Here is a 12,818-nt window from a genome sequence, read left to right on the forward strand (position 1 = left end):
TTTGCTCTTCCTCTCCCTCCTCTTCACTATCCTCACCCTCGCCCCCAGGAGTCAGGTCGGCCATCCAAGAGAAGTCCTCTTCAGGGTAACGCTTCTGGAGTTCGGCCAAGAGGTCCTTGTGAGCATTCACATAGGCACCAGCTATCCCTGTCACCATTTCTTCGTCTTTCGCCTTAAGCTCCTCGATAAGTTGAGCGACCTGAGAAGCTTCGTTGGCCCGAAGCGCCTGGACTTCCCCGAGAGCACGATCCTTTTCAGCCAGAATATGATTCTGTTCGGCCGGCTTGTCTTCATGGAACTTCGCCCGCCCCTCAACTTGAGATATATAATCCTGAGCGGATGAGAGTTGGGATCGGAGGGAAGCTACTTCCTGATTTTTCTTCTCAATCTCCTTACCCAGGCGATGAGCCTTTTCCCGAACTATGGTCTGGTTCACCAGACACTCCACGTTCAGGCTCATGGATCGGGTCAAGATATCGTCAAGGTTGCCCGGGGACAGTCTGTCTCGATCCTCCCGAAAGCAGATGGTAGACCCCAAGACTTTGGCAAAACCGGGGTTCTCCCGAACAGTCCGATTATTCTTCAGGGAGTCGATCAGTATTTGAGCGCCACGAGAAGAGGCCCTCATAGAAGATTGAGAAGGACCCCTTTCTGTGCTTGGAACAATTGGAAGAGGTGGAGGCTGCTCTTCCGATCTAAGAGGAGATCGGACAGCTTCTGCGATCGGCGAACCCGAAGGTTGAGGCGGGTCTCTTTGTATCTCCCCAGGTTCATGACCGGGTGTTCGAAGCATTTCCGAACGCTTCATCTCCTTTATTTTCCGGGAGATCTCTCTTTCTTTCTTTCGCTTCCTAGAACCCTCACCACCCGCCATACCTGCACAAAGAAGAGGTCAGTGAGATCGCTAAGGTCCTGAGATCTGAGATATAGAAAATACCAATGCCGAGGTCAGAGAGCGGAAGTTCGCTATCTTGGCCGGTGATCAACTGAATCGTCCAATGGTGCAGCTCGGCAGTCACCGCATTTAAACAGGAATACTTTTGAGTGGCAGCCTGACTCTTCAGATCCATCACTATTAAGCTTTCCTCCTGGTTCAGGGTAATGCGCTTCGGAAGCAAGGGCCCCTGGTGCCACCAGCTACGGGGGAAGTCCTCAAAGCAGGTCGGATTTTTGCTCCTCAGAATGAAGAAGCGGTTCTTCCAATTTTTAAGGGAGGAGGGCAGATCGGTGAAGAGCCCGCAATGAGGCTTCGCCTGAAAGAACCAGTGCTCGTCGTCCTTTCGGCGAGTTAGCCTGTGCAGTTCGGCGAACACCTTAGCCGTAGGTCTGATTCCCTTAGCTCGGCATAGGCCTCGGAAGGCTACCAAGATCCGCCACGAGTTAGGATGAACTTGAGCAATGCACACTCGGTGAAGTTTTAGGACCTCCTTGTAGAAGTCATCTAGAGGGAACCGAAGACCGGCCTTTAACTGTTCCTCGTATACCATAACCCTATCATTCTCTTCAAAGAAGTAATCGGCTCGGTGATAGCCGTGACACTGGAGGAGTTCATACGAATCAGGACGAATATTGTATTCCTGGCTAAATGATTGCAGATCGGATTCTCGCAAGATCGATGGCAGCTCGTCCATAGGGAGAGTCTCTCTCCCTGAAGAAGGTGCATGCCTTGATGGTGCAATCCGCCCCTGAGCTGGAACGGAGACCCTGGGAGGTTCTTGTTGAACGCTTGGCCCGACTACCTCTTCTTCATCAGAGGACCACGAGAATTGGATGGAAGGAGGGCTCGTCGCTCTCTGACCTTCGGCACCGCTCATTTTCAAAAGAAATAAAGAACTTAAACTAAAAAGAAGATCAAAGCCCTTACCGGAGTCTAATCGGCGTCGGAGGAACTTGAGAAAATGAGAGAACTTTGAAGTTGTGAGCAAGAGGTTGAAAATGACATACAGGAGCGAATGACTAACCCCCCACCCCTATTTATACTAGTCCGAGCATTTAATGCTCACGAGGTTCCAGGCAGTGCATCGATTAACGGGATTCGCCAGCTGTTCTGACACGTCTCTCGAACATTCCGAGATCGGTTAACTGGAGATCGGCATAATAAGTTGAATATTTTGAATAAAGGATTAGTTAAGAGTCGTTTTGTTAGGAACCAGATCGGACAAATATACCAGAGATCGGAAAATAATCAAAAGGATAATAATTGGAGAAACAAGATTTTTATTTCCAAAAGATCGGATTACATCATTTGGGCGATCTCTAGGGATCGGATTACAATAAAGGTCTAACTACATCATTTGGGCGATCTCTAGAGATCTGATTACATTGACGGATTACATCATTTGGGCGATCTCTAAGGATCGGAATACATTAGAGATCTGATTACATCAAAAGGCCGATCTAAGGATCAGCGGAACATCCTATCTAAAGAGGCCCAAGTTTATAACTGATCCCAAGGATGTCGCCGACCGGAAGCTTAATCCGCTGTCGGAACACCCAATGTGGGAAGAAACCGCTGTCGGAACACTCAATGTGGTGAGAAGCCGAATGAACTTGAGGAAGCAACCGCCAAGGGTCAGCGGAGCATCAGCAATTTGCTCGGCCAAAATCAGTTTGTCGATTATGCCAGTTGAACAACTCGGGATCGGCACGGTCGAGGTCCGCAACCCAGATCGGTCAATTAACCCAATCCTCTCACCATCATCAGACAAGGTTATGCAATCACCGGGGTCGTAAATTTTCAGTCGAGGAGTAAGGAAGCCCATCGGAAAAGGATCAAAGCCACGGTTATAGCCGGAACTTCCGCCGGAGCAGCTAGAACTGGGAAGTAAGAAGGAAGAGAGGAAAATCAGATGAAGGAAATGTCTCTGTCGTCAGGGGTATATATAGGGGGAAAATGGGCATTTATTGCTGAGCAGAAAACGAAGCGGACGCTTCGGGAATCGAGGTGCAATTAATGCTTTGACCGGACCCAGGCTGATTAAGGGATAATGGAGATCGGAAGATAGGAGATCAGCATGAGAGATCGGAATAGGAGCGTGTCAAGAAGATCGAGAAGGGGGAGGGATCGGAAGACAAAAAGAATAAGACAAATCCCAATAACCGTCGTCAGAATCAGAGCCGAGGTAGTTAAAGCGTGGCAGACGAGATCTCCACCGCATGCCTGAGAATCGCCCACAATGCTAACAAATGCCAGAGCATGTCATGACAGTCCTGTACATCCCAATCTCCACCGTTGATCTCACTTGTAAGGACGAACCCAGAACCATTGGATCAAAAGAGAAGACGACAATACCAGCGTCTTTCGCTCTTAGCCCTCAGATCGTTCCAGACAAGAGGATTCAAGACCGTCAGATGGAAAGAAGAAAAGGACAAATATTCTGAAGAATGATCTCAACCATTCATTTTGATTCTCTTTAATTCCTGAACATCCGATCATGTCCTTCGAAATCTTGACCCTCCATCTCCCTCAAAATAAATCCTGACCCTTCATGGGGAGCACCCGATTCCTATAAATACCTGCATGAAAAACTGTTCAGGGGACGGGCAAAAAAAAGAGGTAGTTATTATAGCGGAGGAACTCTGAAACTTCATTCAGCTTGTTACTCTGCTACTTAGGAGTGTTGATTAAAAGACTTTTGAAACTAGTTTTCTGAAGTGTTTTCTTGAAAAGGATTCTGAATACTGGAACTCTACATTTTCAGTTTGTTCATTATCTGGTCACACTCTCACTTTCAGCCATTTATCTTCTCTGTTTTCATTCCCATTACCCAAGCTCAACTTCCTTTCACTCGTTTTTTTTATCTTAATCTGATCGCATTTTAGCTAAGCAACCTTCAGTTCACGATGAACATCGGCCCTCAGGCTAATCAGTCCGCTGTTTTATCACTATTCGTCATCCCGCAGTTATTTCAATAGATTTGGCTCCTCACAGGTAAGAGCTCATATTGCTGTTTTATTAACTGTTTACGTTTACTTTTCGCACTTTCTTTGTTCTTCTTACGCATGCGACTTTCTCCAAGTTCATTTTGTACAAAAGAATCCCAAAGAACGTTACTCTCAAATTATCTCTTTAGTGATCAGTCCATCATTTTATTAATCTTCGTCATTTCTGAATGCAAGTTTTTAGCTCCTAGTAGCGTGTAAGTGGTTGGGTAAAACGTAGGTAACTGCAACTTAAGGGTCTCTTTTAAAAGAGAGAACTTGAATAACACGTCAGGAAAATAGCTAAACTATTAAGCTGATGTAAACGGCAATTCGGCAAGATTCCATAAAGTAGAATAAAACCAAAGTAAACGAAACAGAATAGAGCGGATATTAATAGGCATTGGTAAAATGACTACATGAAAGGTCGGTAAATCAAGTTTAGTATTCCCCGCTTAGTCACAAGGTATCCAGAAGCCTTATCCCCAGCATCTTTGAATGCCAGAATCCTTAGTTTTAGGCTCTTATGACATGTAGCTGAAATTAAAATTCGGGAGATCGGAAAAGTCCCTTTCTGGCTCCTGTTAATCTAAAAGGGATCGGAGGAGAGTTCTTATCCGGTCTCAATTTAAAATTTTAATAACTATTTAAAAGAGATCGGAGGAGAGTTCTTATCCGGTCTCAACTCATAATTTTAATAAATAATCTAAAAGAGATCGGAGGAGAGTTCTTATCCGGTCTTAACTCAAAATTTTAATAACTATCTAAAAGAGATCGGAGGAGAGTTCTTATCCGGTCTCCCCACAAAATTCTAATAAATATTCAAAGGAGAACGGAGGAGGGTTCTTATCCGGTCTCCACCCAAAATTTTAAAAGAGATCGGAGGAGAGTTCTTATCCGATTCTCACACCAAATCTTAACCTGTACGCAAAATAATCTCAAAACCAAAAATGATTCGCGACGTCAACTCACTAAGGTTGTCTCATTTACTTATGTATCTGGGTGATCCGAATTTAGTGAAATATCAAAATTTCCTTTTGACAAAAGGATTAACATTTCCATCCGAGCCCTCTTAACTAATTTATGAAGAACGAGAAATTAAGTCTACTTACCCTTATTAAGGGACGAGGTGGGGTGCCTAACACCTTCCCCACCCGTTTACGGACCCCGAACCTAGAATCTCTGTCTTGAAGTGGTTTCATTTTTTTTATTTAACTTCTCTAATGGTTTTCTTTAGTTTCCCTCAAAACTAAGGTGGCGACTCCTCACTCTTTCCCACTTCGGTGAGTGATCGTCCAGGCGACCGCAAAATCCCTTGCGACACCTGCACATACACCCCACAACAGAATGGAGTCATTGAGAGAAAGCATAAACATCTACTTCAAGTTGCGAGGGCCCTCTACCACAGAAGTTTTGGGGACATACCATCCTCCATGCCACCTACATCATCAATAGACTGCCCACTGCAGTCCTTAATTGGAAAAGTCCATATGAAGTTCTCCATCCTCAACCACCAGATTATCAAATACTGAGAACCTTCGGGTGCCTATGTTATGGCACCAACACAAAGCCATCCAAAACTAAGTTTGAGCCGCGAGCGATCAAAAGCATTTTCCTAGGGCATGCTATGGGCTATAAAGCCTATAAACTCATGGACCTATAAACTCAAACCATATATATGTCCAGAGACGTCAAGTTTCATAAGCATATATTCCCCTACAAATTAATCCACCAAACACCAGCATCAACACCCTCTCCTTACCCAATATCAGAAGATGAGATACCTAACACCTCCACTGACTATGAGCTCAATGTTCCCCAAACAAAAAATACCACTGCTTCAGAACCAGCTCCAATCATGAGAAGAAGCTCACGCACACATATACGTCCTGCTTGGTTGAATGACTATGTGGCAACAGTTGATGTTAATCCATCCTTCCCATTTGCCAACAGTAACTCACCCAGTCTGGCGGATGACTCAGGTAACCATAATCAACACCCATTTCACTTTTCTAATGTTTGTTTCAATCACAATCACCTTGAGTTTATTGCAGCAGTATCACTAGCTCACGAACTTATTACATATGAGCAAGCAAAAATAGATCCAAACTGGACTCAAGCCATACAACAAGAACTTGATGCATTAGAGCTCAATCAAACATGGGACATGGTTCCTCATCCCACACATAAAAAACCCATCGCATCTAAATGGGTTTTCAGAATCAAATATAATCAAGATGGTAGTGTGGACCGATATAAAGGACGTCTTGTCGCAAAAGGCTTTAACCAGCTAGAAGGCATTGACTATACTGACAGCTTTAGCCCTGTAGCCAAGTTGGTCACTGTTCGACTTTTCCTTGCGATAGCCACTTCTTTTGGTTGGCCCATTCATCAAATAGACGTTAACAATGCCTATCTCCATGGAACCATTGAAGAGGAGCTCTACATGTTACCCCTACCCGGCTATACAAAGGCTACACCAGGACAAGTGTGCAAGCTTAAGAAGTCCTTATACGGGCTAAAGCAAGCTGCCCGTCAGTGGAATAAGGAATTTGCATGCAAACTAATCTAGTTTGGTTTCACTCAATGCTCTCACAACGATTGCCTGTTCACACGAGGTACTGGAGCTCATTTTCTTGCCTTGATAGTTTACGTAGATGACGTATTAATTGCAGGACCTTGTGAGGACGATATTCTCCACACCAAGGCATCCCTTGATAAAGCTTTTACAAAAAAGGACCTAGGTATTGCAAAATTCTTCTTAGGACTTGAAATGGCTAGCTCTACTGCTGGACTGTACCTTTGCCAAAGGAAATATATTCTTGACATTTTGACTGATCTCGGCCTCAATGATGCAAGAATTGCTCAAACACCACTACCGCGAGGCATGAAACTTTCCTCCAAAACAAGTGAGCTACTCCCTGCCCCAGACACATATAGACGGCTGGTTGGGAAGTTACTTTATCTTAATCTCACCCGACTAGACCTCTCTTTCTCTGTGCAACAGCTTAGTCAATACATGCAACAACCTCGATAGGTCCACTGGAACGCAACAATTCATGTTCTTCGATATCTCAAAGGCTGCCCAAGTAAAGGGCTCTTTTTTCTAGCAGATAATGATCTTAGTACTTTGAAAGCGTTTTGCGACGCTGATTGGGCCTCTTGTACTGAAACCAAGCGTTCCATCACGGGTTTTTGCATTTTCCTTGGTCAATCACTAGTCTCATGGAAGTCTAAAAAGCAACCCACTGTGAGCCGCTCTTCCGCTGAGGCCGAATATAGAAGCATGGCTTCTACAATTTGTGAACTAAAATGGCTATCATATCTACTTCAAACTTTCCAAATACGCACTTTTCCTGTCAAACTATATTGTGATAACAAAGCAGCACTTTACATCGCATCCAATCCAATCTTCCATGAAAGAACCAAACATCTCGACATTGATTGTCATATCGTCAGGGAGCAAATCACAAAAGACCTCATTCAACCTCAGCATGTTCCAGCCCAACATCAACTGGCTGATATTTTCACCAAAAGCCTCGGCGGTCCTTCCTTTTCTGTTCTTGTGTCCAAGCTGGGATTAATTGAGCTACAAGCACATCCAATCTCCAGCTTGAAGGGGGGCTGATAACATCAATAGCTGGATCCAATCAAGAAGTCAGATAAATTCATGGAGCAAATCAAGGATCATCATATAAAATCAAGGATATTAAGGAATCTGTAGATTTACCAGTATCATTTTTCTATGTATATAAATAGATACCTTGTACATCAAATAATCATATAAAAAAAGAGAAACCATTTTGTTCAAAAAGCTTAACTTGTGAATGAATAATTCATTTACTTTCTTAATTTTATTAGTACAATTTAAATAAAAATATAAATATAATTCAAATTATATACATATAGCAAACATTTTACCAACTAATTAAATTAATTTAACTAATTAATATTGTTTAGTTTATAAGCTAAAAAATATTTTAAATAAATGAACAAACTTATTTTTAAAACTTATAAGCTAATTAATCGGCCTATAAGATAAGACAAATACCAAAGTTTAGTTACCAACAAAAACACTCACATCCACACCTTACATGCTAGGCCTTGGAATATTCTTAAAAAAAAAAAAAAATAGGGCTTAGAAAATTGGAATAACATTGACATATTCATATTACATCTCTATATTGGTCAGTTTATTCTCTTCACTTCTACATAAAATGGAGAAAGAATCAAAACTATTGAAGTCCAAAGGTTAATTAATTTAATTAATTAACTGCAACATATCAAAAGAGACTTATTTCATTTCATTTTGTTCTTTATAAAGGGTATTTGAAGGTTTGAACATACCATCATCCTGGCTTTATTTGTACTTTCTTTATATGCATATAAGAATCTTACACTTTATTTGACATGGTTTGGGTGATAAGAAGAAAGATTTTATAAGGTTGGTAACCACTCTTCTTTGTTTAGGAGAGTCATGATTATTATATTATTATTATCATTAAAGGGCATAATTTCATGGTTCACTGTAATCTCTCAAAATCTCTTAATTTTTTATCATCAAATTGGTGGGTTTGGTTCATTAATCATGATATACATCATTATATGCATATATTTTCTCTCGGGTTTATTACTATATAAGTTATACTAAGAAAAATATTTTAAGATAAATTTTTATTATTCCATTAGCAGTGTGGTCTACTGTTTTTAATATCTAAAATTTATGTAAATGAGCCGCCCACTACCTGTACCATTACCACTTCGAAGTTTAAATGGTTGGTTTTCCTAGCCATTGACTAGCAAGTGTTTGTGCGTGCGTGACTCGAGGCTCCCCAATATCGGACAATTCCACTGGACCACTAATGCTGCCCTTTTCAAGAAAGTGGCTGCCCACCAATTTGGTATTTCTTAAAAGAATGAAGATTTGGTTGTTCCAAATTTGCAAAAATCACTAACAAAAAGGATCCTTTCTCATGCTTAGGGAGATATTGACAGTGAGGGGAGCTGCTTTTGCAACGATAGTTTCACAAAAAGAAAGCAGCTTCACAAAAAAAGCATCACAAACAAAGCCTTATCTGTTTTGTGTTCTCAGCTTTTGTGCAAAGCCTCAGCCGACAATGCCAAACTAGCACTCAGAAGGTCGACCCGGTTTTAGCACATCTCCAACTTTGCCCATCAGATGACACAAATTTGTGTTAAGATTTAGCCGAAAAGGCTATACATGAACAAATAGAAAGCCACATGTTTTCTTTGATATGATACTTGACATGAATAGAGAGAACAGAGCAGTTCACTCAAATTGCAACATAGCAAGAAGCTGGCCACTGAAGATGCTATTTGTCAGAAAATGGGAACCGCTAAAGAGAAATTTGATCGATCAAAATTTCACCAACAGAATATTTTAGAGAATGTCATTTGCTGGATAATGCTGAAAGCTTTAATAATGAGTTCAACAGGAACAGAAGGCGACTACATCAACTCTTGATAAATGCAATACAAAGAAAATGGAAAGAGAACTGATGAGTGAGGGCTCCTGGCCACTTCTAACCCATCTAATTGAAAACATAGAACAACAAAAATCTACGACAATGTTTATGCCTCGACTACAAAATAAAAACTCTATGCTTTTTGCTACCTAGGAATCACCAATACCATGAAAGCTGAAACACAATCAGAAAACAGCAAGATTCACCATAGAAATCATCCAAGGCTGCAACAGATACACATAAACAGCTCTTTCAAAACAGATGATCCGATTGTTTATCACCAAGACATGAAAGCATGATTGGAGAGTAACATCAGCCCATTACATAGCACTGGGCATACTTGTTAGGAAAATATCTTCATGGTAGCTAGATGCAGGAGAGCTTTTGGGGGAATCGTCACAAGTTTTCTCTATTTCATCCTCAGCAAAAATTTCTTCAGAGTGGCAATCAAAACTGCAAAACGCTTTCTCACCTCTACAAAACATCAAAAGCCACAAGATGTCCATGATTTAAATTAGATTCAATGGTCAGAATCAGAAGTAAGGCACTTCATTCACAGAATTTTTATGGCATACCTGTAGATATAAATGTCATCTCCCTTCTCCAACTTTTTTTTGCAGGAGTAACAGAAGCTCAAGAACTCATCAGATGGGTGAGAAGTTGGACCCTCCACTTCCAGGCAGTTAGCCTCTTGAGGCAATTCAAAGCCCAGATTTTGTGTTTTGTCAAAATTGGACATCTCATTTGTGTGACATTCCAAAATACAGTCACCAAAAATATGAGTTGTTTTAGGGTTTGGACCATAAGAAATTATACAGGTATAATCCTCAGAAAGCTCAATCTCACGTGCAGAGAGAGAACCTACACACCCATGGCTAGAGCCAATGGGTACAGGAAGTGAACTTGATTTTATTTCCGAAGAATTATCTGTTTGTGTACATCCACCACTAAACTGTGGTAAACTTGTTATAGTAGTGGTTCTATTCTCGGAACAAAACTTTTTAGAACTCAAAGGGGATGTGGGGGATAAGCTAATTGGAGAAGAGATTTCAAAGGGTTTAGGTTCCAACCGGACTCCATCATTCCCAAAGACAGCATCAGAGTCTGATTTACCTAATTTGGGGTTAGGAGTTTTGGTTTGTGATTGTAGCAAAAGCATGTAGTCTCTTGGCAAAGATTTGGATCTCACAGAATAACCAGTCTTCATCTGTGATCCAAATATTATATTCTTCCTCTTTGGTGAATTAAGAACTTCACCAGCTGGTTTGGTTTCATCAACTAGTAAATTTATGATGCTGAGACCTACTTTACTGCAATCCCATTTCTTCTGATGGCCATTTTGGGTTGGTGATCGTGGGGACTTTTGGCTAAACGGGTTACTAAGATTGGAGAAAAAATTGAAATCAAGAGATGTAGGGCTCCTAATTGAGTCAGAATCTGATGAACCTCTTGAACCAAACCCCACAAAGAAACCAGGAAAATTGAAAAATGTGCTGCTTATGTGTCTCAGGCCTGATGCATCAGATTGGCAATGGGACTCTGAAGCAGAATCAGCCATTAGATTGAACGTGCATGCTCCTTCTATCATATTCTGCTTCTATTTGTAAGCATCATTAAAGAGCCCCTCAATGGTTGAAGTAAAGACTGGCAATTTCCTGCCGTAACAGTTGAAGTTAATAAAATCAAAGAAAAGTAGAACGCATCAAAATCAATAGAAATAGTGCGAAAACCATCAAGAATTTATTAGAAGAGACGTCCATCAATGAACAAGATATCACAAAATTGCCCCCCAATGATGACAAATCTTTGGTCACAGTAAAACTCCAAAATGATTTTGAAACATTTATGAGCTTTGAATGACATCTGAGAACCACATTTAAAACAAGGTATCGACAGTGGAACCTCTCTCATATACTCATAAAGGTCCTGAACGATATAATCTATAATCAATAAAAACAAAAGAGCTTAAATACCCGGAAACCAGTTCATAAACTCAGGACCAGGGATCCTATAACTGCAGATCATTAAAGAGAACATAAAAGGAGACATAAAGATTTCTTAATCGCAAATCAACAATAAAACTATAATAATAAGTAATAGCAATTAGCAAACTTGCAAGTCATGATCATGCAACAATTTAATCATGCAGGGCAAAGGCTTGAGAAACATTAGTTTATAGTATTTTCACACACAAAGGAGGGCTAAAAGCAAGCATATATTTGGAAATCTACGCGTATTAATCATCAAGATGGATAAGAGTCTAGACTCCAGATAACAGGAAGATCAAGAATCCCCCAACTCTCATTCCCTTTCCCCATAGAGAGAGAGAGAAGTCAAACAACAAAGGAACTGCTTTACATTTTTACCCAAAGAACCTATAGCAGAGAAGTTTCTATAAAATGTGTTATTGAATGACTAAAAGGATCAAATGCATCACTTGTGCCATAAAACACAAAGATTTAGATACCCATAAGAAATCAATCAAAATCAAGCATTCACAAAAAGTAAAGGATGCAAAGGATTGAAAGACCTTAACAGAAAATTTGATTATTTTATCCCTAAAATTCCTCAAAAGGTGCTTAAAAATTAAAATTACCATTAGATCAATGTTTACAGTGTAGAGATCCACATCATGCATCAAAAATAACCTCACAAACACTAAAAACCAAGTAAAATAATCTGACAACAAAAAAATTGGAGTATGACTTCGACAGAAGCCAAAGTTTGAAACTTTAAAAATACCCAAGAACTAATGCGTAAAATGGATCATCGCTATAAGCTCCAAAAGAAAGGAAAATAGGAAAAACATGGAAAACCTACCTGGGTTTCCCCTCTTAAAACTTCAAAGAAGGGCCGGACAGAAACTCAAATGCAAGCAGAGCCATAGATAATGTGTGGACAAAGCACAAACACAACTCTCCCTATATATTTCTGCTTTTAGCTTTATTTTTTTTTTAATTTTAGTTTATTTTTATCACTTCTAAGTTCTGAGCAGTGAAGCACTGAGAGTGAGACTTCTGAGAGCCTGCCTGCCCCTCTCTCTCTCTCTCTCTCTCTCTCTCTCTCTTATGATTGAGAAGAAATACGTATGGAACACAGTATTGTATTAAACTGCGTATATTCCTTGTTTTATAGCTAAAGACAGGGCAACTTTTCTATACAATGCGATCACACCCAATGAACTTGTACACTGCAAATCTAGCCCAAATCTGGCTTCAGATAGTGGGAATCAGATCACTGAAAATGCAATGTATTAAAACTACTTTTTTTTTTTTTTTCAATTTTTTGGGGATAACCCTCCATGAGTGGCTTATCGCATGCAAAGGTGATTTGACTTATACAATCTTCATGCTCTGGTCGAATTGCTTGGTCGTGTTATTTAAGGGTAAACGACTGGATAAGTGTTCTGCT

General features: G+C 40.6%; 1 protein-coding gene across 3 annotated transcripts; it reads right to left on the reverse strand.

Moving 5' to 3' along the window:
- Positions 1-9,335: 9,335 nt before the first annotated feature.
- On the reverse strand, positions 9,336-12,502 carry LOC110660383 (FCS-Like Zinc finger 10). Of its 3 annotated transcripts, none has more exons than XM_021818688.2 (3): positions 12,228-12,502; positions 9,983-11,062; positions 9,336-9,881 (listed from the first exon to the last, which is right to left on the reverse strand). In XM_021818688.2, exons 2-3 carry the CDS (start codon positions 10,993-10,995, stop codon positions 9,728-9,730), a joined length of 1,167 nt encoding a protein of 388 aa, XP_021674380.2. In that variant the 5' UTR covers positions 10,996-11,062; positions 12,228-12,502; the 3' UTR covers positions 9,336-9,727. The 3 variants fall into 3 exon arrangements, with proteins under 3 accessions (XP_021674380.2, XP_021674381.2, XP_058005327.1); XM_021818689.2 differs by lacking the exon at positions 12,228-12,502 and adding an exon at positions 12,004-12,208; XM_058149344.1 differs by lacking the exon at positions 12,228-12,502 and having other exon boundaries at positions 9,983-11,981.
- Positions 12,503-12,818: the final 316 nt, after the last annotated feature.

Source organism: Hevea brasiliensis, chromosome 1, assembly GCF_030052815.1.
Source record: "Hevea brasiliensis isolate MT/VB/25A 57/8 chromosome 1, ASM3005281v1, whole genome shotgun sequence".
Lineage (NCBI taxonomy): Eukaryota > Viridiplantae > Streptophyta > Magnoliopsida > Malpighiales > Euphorbiaceae > Hevea > Hevea brasiliensis.